We start from the raw sequence: 10835 nt of genomic DNA, 5'->3' as shown, positions 1-10835 counted from the left end.
CAACGGACCTCATCGCAGAGATCTGGAACTTTTGATCGGATTGTTGTTGTCATGTTTAGAGATCTAAATTGAAAAGCGACCAACAACTATCATAAATATGACGTTATAGTTACATTTATCTTCGAAACACATGAACTTACGAAATCAATAGAAACGGAATTCTAAAACGGCTCTACTGCAGGAGTGGTACACGGACCGAGTCCTTAGGAATACCATAAAATTTTCGATTTGCAAATTCACTGGAACCCACGTAAAAGTGGATTTTTGGTTCAGGTTTGCTCTTTTGTAACTCATTGTGGTTTCATCCGTATTAAAAAAACAAGCTTCTTGAAGTCTGGGACAATCGGACAGTTATCGGATCCACTGCGATGTCCACAATCACAGCAGTGCGGGGATGTCACGCGAGGGACTACCTACTGATCACCGGATAGGCAAGCACAGCTTATGTACCTCGACATTTCTGATTGAGCATCATCATTTGATTTCATTAGATTGTTTTTTTTTGATACAAAATAAATATAAAAGTATAGGACATAACATAAAGAAAGCAAACTTTTATATAAGACTACAGACTTGGATGAAACCAATGTGCATATTGTTCTGATGGAATTTGACAGACACGGCAGACATGACATCAGAAGAAATCGCAGAAATTCTTAGAAATTTATGCTGTACACAACACGTGCTTTAAGAATAAAATACCAAAAACGCTAAGTCAATATCCAGTTCGAAGACATTAAAAGCTTTTAAGAAAGATAGTCAACTGCAGTCTTCTCTCGACTAAGCTTGATTTCGCCAACGGCAGAAGAAAGAAAAAACTCGCACTTTCACAATTTTTAATATGTCTCCGGTATATGAGACTTTAATGAGGCAATCAAAGCTTTAGGGTCTTATGTTACTTCCTGTAAAAAGAAATTAAGTCACTCCGCATGTACGTGAAGGAAACGTCATGGACAACTGATGGATAAAAAGCAACATGTAATTATACGTACCAGTAATGTTCGTCGATATCGATAGGGGAGTGCAAGAAATTTAGTGGTGAGACATTAGTTAGACAGTGGTCTAATCTCGACTACATGGTTAGAATGAGAGCAATAAAATAAAAAAATAATTTATGAATTCCGGGAAGAGAAATCCAATCATAAAATAAAACAGGGGAAACAAAAAACTCACCTTGTGAAACAAAACAGTACTTCGGTATTCGAACTTGAAAGCACTCTGATACTGAACCTCCTTGTACGCTAGTGAGGCATAGCGAGTGAGGCAAATAGGCGGCTTCTTTTCGAGTTTAGCCCATCCCTGGTGGGAGTGAAAGCAGCCTAAACTGACACGGTATTCACAAAGCAGTTCTTGACAGTAGTAACAGAAATCCTCCCCATTATCGTTCAGGCGTCTTATCTGAGCAACTATAATAATCAAAAATGAACTTTTCGCCGCAGCATAACTCCATTTCAAACAAAGTCCGCTCCATAGTTCTCGAAAAAGCCCGCTCTGGACAACGCTGTGTTGATCGGTGGTGAGAAACAATCGAAAAGGCTTTGAAGCTGAAATTTATCACATGAAGATACAACGGACACAACGTACACTTCGCAAAAATTACTGTCGCACAACCGCAGACATCCTGCGTCAGTTTTTTTTGCTTTGCTGGATGGTATAGGCTAGCGGTAGAATGTTGTGTCTCATTTTTATTTCATTTCCGTTTCCAGAGCGAAACATTGAAGAAGTATTCAGGAATTGCCTACAGGAGCCGGAGTGGTGCATTGGTCTACGACGCTGCGCGAAGAGTTCAGACTTCGATCCCTAACCAGGGCTAACCAAATCTTCCATCTCATAGGATTGGTAAATTGGAAATCAGCGACAGGTCTGCGTGGCAGGCTGATCGAAGAAACTCCTTTGTCACATTCTCTTCGTCGGGAGGCGTCGAAAGCACGTAGACATGGCTTACAGTCTTACAAGAAAACACAACGACATGAAAGATTGGAAGGTCGTCGATATGTTCGTGCGAGCTAGTTGCTGCTCTAGAAAAGTGCAGGATTGAAATCGTCACGGTGAAGGAAACAGGATGGCCACGTAGCAGTGCAGAGAACATCAGGCATCTTCAATGGTAGCGTAAACAACCGACAACGCTTGAACAACCGTATTATGAAAATAGTTGCCGCCACTGATGGAACACTTCTTCTTGCGGTACGCCCCTTAAGGTATTCGAATCGAGGACGACTTCTGAGAGTTGCTCAGAAAAAAATGTTGAGATACCCCCAGGAACACACAAAGATAAGAGGCCGGTGATCTGAACTAACACGTCTTTCGAGCCGTGAAGGATGATATGGACAGGACGCAGGAACATGGTGGCGAGCACTTTCTTTTTGCCAATTTGTAGGGCATCTTCACTGAAAACAGGAAGTCTTCATGGCGATAACTCTACGTTTCACCTCGTCACCCTTTACAGCGGCAGCGCTAGGACGCATATTGACTTCGTGTTCATGAAACGTCCAGATCTGAAAGATATACCTTATGAAACGGTTGCAATGCAGCTTCGTACGCTTATCCTCACAGTCAAAATCGCGTTTCCAAAGCGGAACCACGATGATCGATAGACGTAAACACAAAGGTTCGTGAGAAGAAGGACCTCTATCACGTCTTCCTCTATCTCTATCTCGTCTTCCTCAATAGTAATATCCCAGAAAGTGTATTAATTACGGGAACGCAGGAAAGGACACAAGGGCCGCCCACAGCTAAAGATGCTCGACACACTCGAGGCACGATGGTGAAAGTCTCGTACACCAACTAGAGAGTTCGCGCCACCGCCAGACCGAGGATGTCGGTTTGTCGTCGATAATAAAAACGGAAGTCCTCAGATGGGACTGAAAAAATCTAAAGGAGTGGCGTAACTACTTCGAAACCATTTCTACAAGAGAGTTCAACGTTTGATCCACCAATTAGTCCAGCTCTGCTTACACATGAGCCAGTTCCGTAGATAACCATGGACGAATGTGAATTGGTCTTTCGAGACAAATGGAGGCAGAAGTCACGGGGTTGGGATCCTGTTAATTTGCTGGAACAGTTTCTGAAAAGAGTCGCCGAAAAAAGACGTCCGTGTGTTGACAGCGAGGCACAACAATACCTGTACAGCAGAAGGAGGACTCCTCGTAGTTGTGGTATGTGGTGGTTACCAAGTTTAGCTAATGGGGTGAGCACTAGTCAATGTGTTGTTGTTTGAGTTTGCCTACCGTTTGGATGCTTCCTGTAGGAGATAAGGCACTTGAGAGAACAAATCACCAATGGCTTTGATTCTTCTGACGGCTCTGACGAAGGCGAGAACGCCGAAACGTTAGCTGTTAATGAACATTAATAGCAACCTTAGCCACAGCTCAAGCAAATCAATAAAAAAGCTCAAGGGCAGTCGGACACGGGCAATTCCAAGAAGGCTATCTACTATCCAGGCGAGTACTCGAATTACAGGCTGATTCCACTGCTCATAGTGGAAAGATCCCTGAACGCATCATCGAACGAGGAATTCGGGTCACTGTTCAACTGCCATTAACCACTGCGGTTTGGTCACCAATCAAGGCGGCACCGATTCCCTCCACAGGCTCATGCTACGAGGCTTCTGAAAAGCACCCTGAGAAGCAAAAACAGTTGCATCTCGCATTTTTCGGCTTGAAGAAAGGTTTCGGCGCGTTTCGCATGAAGTCATCTGGTATGTTTTGCGGCAAAGTTCTGTATTTGAGAAGCAGATCAGATTTGACCAAATTTTCTACGTTGACCTATGAAGTCGAGTAGTGCGGACGTCTACGGAACTCTTCATCTTCACTGCATCATGGCTCAACCCTCTCTGCTGCTCCTAATCATGGATACCATAACAGGAGGCCTACTGGTGGATGTACCACTGATCCTGCTGTACGCTGATGACGTCATGCTGGCGTCTAAAGACAGAGAAGAACTGGAGCAGCAAACGCAAGTGCAGCAGGGATAGGGTGATAAGGTTAGGGCTACTTCTTAACGGCAAAACGATCAAGTACATGTGGACCGACGTAAAATGGATTGGCACCATTTAGACATAGACCTTTGGGGGACCGTCGTTTTCAGATGTTTGTTTCGATGAAGATGGAAGATTCTCGTTCGTGTTAGTGCTGCACGGCTGACGTTTCGAGCAAACATCAGTGTGCTTTGTGACAGAAGGATCCCTGACTGCCCCAAGTGAAAGGTATGTTGAAGCGCCATTAGACCTGCAGCGTTCTATGGAGCAGTGTAGCTTGTAACCGAAGAACTGGAACGTTTTTTCGAATTGAAGGAGATGAAGATGCTGCTATGAACGATTAGTGTCACTCTCCTCGACCACAGCCGGAACGAAGATATCCGACACATATTAGACGTGATTCCAGTAACCGAGAACATTTGTGGAACTCGTCTTCGATGGTAGTTACGTTCCAGCACCTGGGTGAAAATTACGTTCCTCTTAAATCGACATAGACTTATGCAAATATACCAGAAAAGCGACCCAAAAGAGCAGTGTCTTGATACGATTCACAACAACATGAGTCTAACTGCCATCCACCTTGACAAGGCACATAACTGGGCGAGAAGGCGCCATCTAGCAAGAAAAAAGGTGGACCCCGCCAATAAACGCGAAAAACGCTGGGTAAGAAGGAGATGTAGGAATTACCTATAGCACTCTCGAGGTGCTAACGCCAAGAGTGTGTTCTGCAAGAACTACATAACACCAAGTCAACCGAACGCCCCAGTGAGGTTTAAGAGCCATAATTTAAAATTCTTTCGTATAATACAGGCAAAAAGACATGAAGCTCGGTGCAGTTGCGTAAGCGGTTTGCACTTGAAGCGTGCGGTCGAGCGTAGCGGCTAGGATCGAGTGAGGATTCTTGCTACCACCGTTCATTTCTCACTTCGCGGTGGTCCCAATTCGATTCCAACCGCTCTCAACGCTGGGCCGCTTCAAGCGCAGCTGCATGCGCGACTGCAATGTGCTTCATGTCGTTTTGACTCGAGTATACGATCGATGGTTTGAAACCACTCTAGTAAAAGCCAAACCCCCATCGTTCCGAGAATAATAATAATAAAGGTACCAGTTTTGTCTGGGAGGAAAAAAGACTAACTTACGAACATCGGCTCCCACTTCCCACAACGATTCTGAATTGAAGTCGAAAGCATAAGCGTAACTCATTAGGGATTAATCAACGTTGTGCAATTTATCCCTTAAGCTTTCAAAACGCTGCGACTACATGCCAATTCTTCCGCCCAGAGGGGCATGGTTGAGAACCAGTTTTTTTAGAGGCACTTTTTCGCCGACCCCGTATAGGCATCACCCGTCGAAACCCTTACCTCCCCAGATTTGTGGGGTGATGCCTTTAAATGGGAGAGTAATTAGGCGTTGGGGAAACGTTTATTGTAACGATTCCGCTTAGGGATTATTCCATCAGACGGCTCTGCTTAAAGGCATCACTCCACGAATCTGAGGTGGTACGGATTTCAGGTGGAGTATTCGTAAACGGCATAGTAGATTATGGGGAGAAGACTGATTCCGTCCATTTCTTCCTAATTTCCGTTAAAAAAATCCCGGAAGATACGGCTTCAGACGTTCTGGCGCACTTTTTTCTACAAGGAGTTCGACTGGAGCGCGCCAGCCTTGTGCGGCGCCGCGTCTTCCGGGCCGTTTTTTCACGGCAATTAGGAAGAAATGGACGGAGTCACCCTCCTCTCCATAATCAACCATCCCTTATAAGAATACTCCACCTGAAATCTACCTCACCTCAGATTTGTGAGGTGATGTCTTTAAATTGGTCTTCCGAATTGGTCTTCGACGAATCGTAGGCGGGGCGGGGCGCAACGGTTGCAACAGAAAAGAAACAGTTCCGGGGTCGTCCGTTTACACTGAGACAGGGAGAGGTGAGCGGAATCATTCTCTTCCCCACAATCCACAGTCCCGTTAGGCATTACCCGCCTGAAACCCGTAGCACCCCTGATTCGTGGGTGATGCCTTTAATGAGCTACAATGTACTCGCAATGTTTATAGCTCATTTGCACTTGAGCTCTATTTTCCACAATTGTGTCCTTGTTCGTTTTAGTCTCACTTGAATGCGACTGAAAAGTAATAACTCATGCTTTTATTGAACTAATAAGTTGAAAGATACTTGATAAAGTGTCTTGCGTTAATCATTCCGCTTCGGGTGCACTACCGCTTTCACTCCAATTCAGAATCATTTGGGGTTTACGAACGCGAAATTCTTGGATGGAGTACTAACTTAAACCACTCACAATTTTTCGATATGGCAGTCTTTTTCCAGCATCTCTTGTACGTCCACATTCCCAAAAACTAGAGGGGTATATAATGACACGAATGATCTCAAAGACTTACGATACAACAATGTTTGAACTTTGGAAATGCCGTGGGAAAGTGCGCAATCACTCGTTTTCGTAGGATTCGAAAATGCCTATCTACGTTAATGTACTGGAACAGATGGAGACGATTTTTTGAAATGTTTGAAATGATTCGCAAACTTTATTGTTAATATGGTGTCACTTTGTTAAAATGGAAGTGTGTTCTTCCACGAATTTTGGAGCTGAACTTTTACGCACCGCTTATGCCTTTCTATAAGAAACAGGATATTCTTTTGGACTGCTCTGAACAAGCTTACGGGTCTAATGACTGGTTAATCGTAATTTTCAGCAGCGGAGGATTTATCACTCTTCGTTACAAAACCAACTCCGTCTTTTCATCCGATGCTCACAATTTCTCATCGAGGTTTAGATGAACGGATCTTCTGGCTGCTCTCAAATGTGAAAATATGCAATATAAAATACGTGAATATATGCAATCATTTGTTGATGTTATTTTGGTAAATCAGGAACTGTTCCACTTTACTTTCATACACTACAAAAATCACCTAGAGCTGGAATAGATAGCTAAAAATAGCTATAAATAAAATAGTTTTAAAACAGTAATTTTGCTTCCCCAAAAAATAATGATTGCTCACTTCAAATAAGAAAAAAAATGTAATCAAAGAACAAACTAACAAGCACCAACATTTCAAAACCTGTGTTTGCTTGAGTATGCCGTTTGACGCATGGAGCGATTATTTGCTCAAAAAAAGACCGAGACGGCAAGCAAATACGCGTAGGGACTCCCATACATTGTATCTCCCCTTCCAAGTCAGCCATCCCAGCGAGAGGTGAGCTCATGATTTTTCCCCATGTTGCTGAAAGTCTCAGCTTTGAGAAATTTTTGGTGAATTTCTAATCTTTTTTACTATTAGGTAGATACCACTATATATCTGCTTTCAAAATATAGAAAGAGAAGAAGAGAGAGAAAAAGAAAAAAAAATGATCCGAGAGAAAAAATTTTAATTTTATTTGGAATTATAGTCACTCTAATATCTGTACAGTAGTAATGTAGTTTTTTTTTCTAATTCAGTCGATATTACATTGCGGATGATTGTGTATTTATGTGAAAGTTACAAAAAATCTCCTCAGAGAACGATGTCGCCTTATTTATACGTCAGTTAGTGCGAAACAACGACATCTTTCTGAAAATGGTAAATTTTGAAGTGCATAGGGCAAAAAGTGGAACTCAGAGATTGGTGGACGATGATGTAGCGAATATGGTTCCTGTTCGGAGATCATATTCGGGAAAATTCTAAAAAAAGGGGAGTTTATTTGAAAGGTAGCACACAATTGTCTTATGGTTTTAGCTATACCCGATGTGGCGAAAAATAATTAACGCCCATCTAAATAGGGAAATACACAAATTATTTCATAAACATTCGCAATACTTCGCAGTAAGCTTTAGCTAAGGAAAATGAATTATAAGTGTCTCGTATGATACCATACTTGTACAAAAGAAGTCAATATTTGGTTAAAAAGCTTCTGATATGGATAAAAGGCATGTAACAGGATCTCTAACATATGACTAACGTGATAAATACAGCAAAGATGGCCGCAATGCAAACACCTTTTCAAATATTGCCGAATAATGAGCTTGGCGAAATTTCAGCTATGACGTCGAATCTTGAGAAAACTGTTCCTATTCACTTCGAAGAGATTCTCGTTCGCAACTCGTCGATAGTCAAATTTAAGCAGCAGCCAAGATTGTTAACAAACTTTATTACGGTTAACGTTTCGGCGTTGTCGCCTTCGTCAGAGCCTGGAAATTCTCGTTTCTCTCTAGAAAACAGCGTCAACTGCGCTTAGAAAGTCGAACCAACGAGACCACGTTCAGTCAGTTATTTGCACACCGTCCAGTCATACACAATCGATGCCGCTTCCTATCTTTCCGAATTTTCGGCTGGATGGTAGCTAGTTGGAGAATTTACTCATTGCTTAACATTGAATTATAGCTTTTTTTCAGCTGATTTTCGTTCTCCTTGAATATAAACACAAAAGTTTCAAATACTTTTCGATAAGAAAAATGTATGTGCCGATTTCTAAGAACCATTCTAAAAGGAATAATTTCCTTGTGGGCGAGAAGCGTTTCCGACCCCGCATATCTAATGTCAGATTTTTTTCTCAACTTCTCCGACTTCACAATGTTATCAACCGTTTCAAATGACGTGCGTACAATTGATTGTCTCGACATTCCTGCAAATTGTCACAAAACACATGTTATGTTTTCAGTTTCTGAATCCTTTTACAGTTTCTCTTAAAATTCTCTTTTCTTTCTCTCATTCTTTCATTCTTTCCTAACCATGAAGGAAAAAAATGTATCCAGAAAAATAAAAACATTTGCACGATATTCAATAACTGAAGAGTTTTTATTGAGTAGTTCCATCGGAAAGATTAGAGCTAGTAATTAGTTTCACTTTTTGGAAATTTTTTTAAATTTTATTCCCTTCTTACGTATTTCCACACTCTCGAATTGTCCGCATGTACCATAGTTACCTAGAGTTGCACGTGAAAGATTCACATTCTTCCCTCTGGGAAGCACATAGTTTTTTTTAATGACATAATGTCCCTTTCAAGGAGATTATTTGACTTGTGCAGAGTCTCTCATGAAATATACATTGAAATATTCAGGAAGTTTTTGAGAACAGAGATAAATGTCCCAGTCATTCATCGCTATCAATATTTCACTCTTCTGAGCGTCATTTTCACAGTCGAATATTTGCAGTTGAGTGTACGAACCAATTTTATTCCAAAAAAGCAAATTTTTATTTGCGACTTTTTTTAAGGGGCACACCCTTAAGTACCTTTACATGTTTCCGCGCAATCGCTACAAATATTAGAGAAAATTATAAAATTTGTGAAATATATTTGTCGGATGCATCCATTAAAGTACATAGAAAATCAGTGAGTAGTGCAGAACTAATAAAACAAAATTTTCCTTCAAACATCACTGAAATAACCATGCGATACAATTTTTTTTTCGCAAACGACGACATTAATGTAAGAAATGTTTAAGTGATCCGTAACTTCCATGTGTTTGCCATTTGCCTTTCAATCACAATTCTTATGAAACCATGAATAAGTTTTATAGGAGTTTGAAACACTAAAATTATCCAGAAGAACTTTCGGATAATCCTTAATAATAATGTCCTGTATTTCCTTCTTTTCTCATGACTAATACGAAATCTCCCTTTAGTCTGGAACAAACTCTTTCTTCTAGAATCTTCTCCCATTTTTCTACAGGACATTGAGTGCCTCTTTTCCGAAATTCACCTGTCTGTGACTGAAAGTACTACTCCAGTTCAGCTGAAATCACTACTTATTGGAGGACCGAATCCGAGTGCTATCACCAACATCACGGATGCACTTTTTTCTACGACCTTTTTTTGTAGGATGAAAACATGCGAGGTTGTCCCGGAACGTGCAAATATTCCCAAGTTCTCCTTTGAAGATCATACTACTTGTGTTTTCGTTTGTGTTTCCAGTCATTAGAAGCACTACATCAATTCTTCCTTCGCTCACAAAATTAACTTTTAGTTATTAGATTATCGATTACTTTAATCAAACGCTTATTTACTTTCCCTATTTGATGATTCTCATCGTTGACAGATATCCTCTTCTCTCTCTCTCTCTCTTTTGTGGGGGGGGCCCTTTTTTCTTTTTCCTCCTTCCCCCCCCCCCCACCAACACCTTCCCATCTCCCCCCCCCCTATCCCCCCACCCCTTCCCTTCCCCCCCCCCTTGGCCCTTCCTAAACGTTGGGCTTCGGGGGGGGTTTCGGCAAAACCCCCCCCCCCCCCCCCCAACCCACCCAACCAACCCCCTCCCCCTCCTTCTTCCTCCTTCTTTCCCGGCCGGGGGCGGGGGGGGGGGGGGGGGGGGGGTTTTGTTTTTTTTCTCCCCTTCTCCCCCCCCCCCCCCCCCCCCCCCCCCCCCCCCCCCCCCCTTTCCCCCTCTCCCCCTCTTTCTTTGTTTGCCCGCCCCCCCGCCCCTAAAAAGCGGAAAAACCCACACCACCCCCCCCCTTTTTTTTCATCCCTTTATTACAGGCTTTCTTTTTTTTTTTTCTCCCCCTTTTCCTTTTTTCCTCCTCCTCCATCCCCCATTAACCCCCCCCCCCCCCTTTTTTATATTTGCCGCTGTTGGAATCTCTTTTGAAAAAAAGTTATTTAAGCTTTTTTCCTTTTTTTAAACCGGGAAAAAAAAAAAAAAAATCTGGGTCCGCACTCCATGTACTCAGTTTTTGATGTGTTGAAGCGCAATCCATATTGCTGCAGCTGATCCTTCCAAGACTGCACTTGTTTCTGAAGATCATCTCGAGACTCCGACGCGAGCATGACATCGTCGGCAAAGAGTAGAGTCCACGGATGCTGCTTCTGGATTTCCTTCGTTATCGTGTCCATGCACAGTATGAACAGCAGAGGTGAGAGGGATGAACCCTG

General features: G+C 42.4%; 1 protein-coding gene across 2 annotated transcripts; it reads left to right on the top strand.

Annotated features, from left to right (window-relative positions):
* Nucleotides 1-2980: 2980 nt before the first annotated feature.
* RB195_002859 (uncharacterized protein) lies at nt 2981-3973 on the top strand (the record flags this gene model as incomplete). Of its 2 annotated transcripts, none has more annotated exons than XM_064200301.1 (4): nt 2981-3187; nt 3248-3327; nt 3441-3697; nt 3864-3973. In XM_064200301.1, the coding sequence occupies 4 exons, from the start codon at nt 2981-2983 to the stop codon at nt 3971-3973; spliced, it is 654 nt and encodes a 217-aa protein (XP_064056182.1). The 2 variants fall into 2 exon arrangements, with proteins under 2 accessions (XP_064056182.1, XP_064056183.1); XM_064200302.1 differs by having other exon boundaries at nt 3396-3697.
* Nucleotides 3974-10835: the final 6862 nt, after the last annotated feature.

Source organism: Necator americanus, chromosome IV, assembly GCF_031761385.1.
Source record: "Necator americanus strain Aroian chromosome IV, whole genome shotgun sequence".
NCBI classification, from domain to species: domain Eukaryota; kingdom Metazoa; phylum Nematoda; class Chromadorea; order Rhabditida; family Ancylostomatidae; genus Necator; species Necator americanus.
The sequence above is the reverse complement of the archived record's forward strand: the minus strand, read 5'-3'. Positions and strand labels throughout refer to the sequence as shown.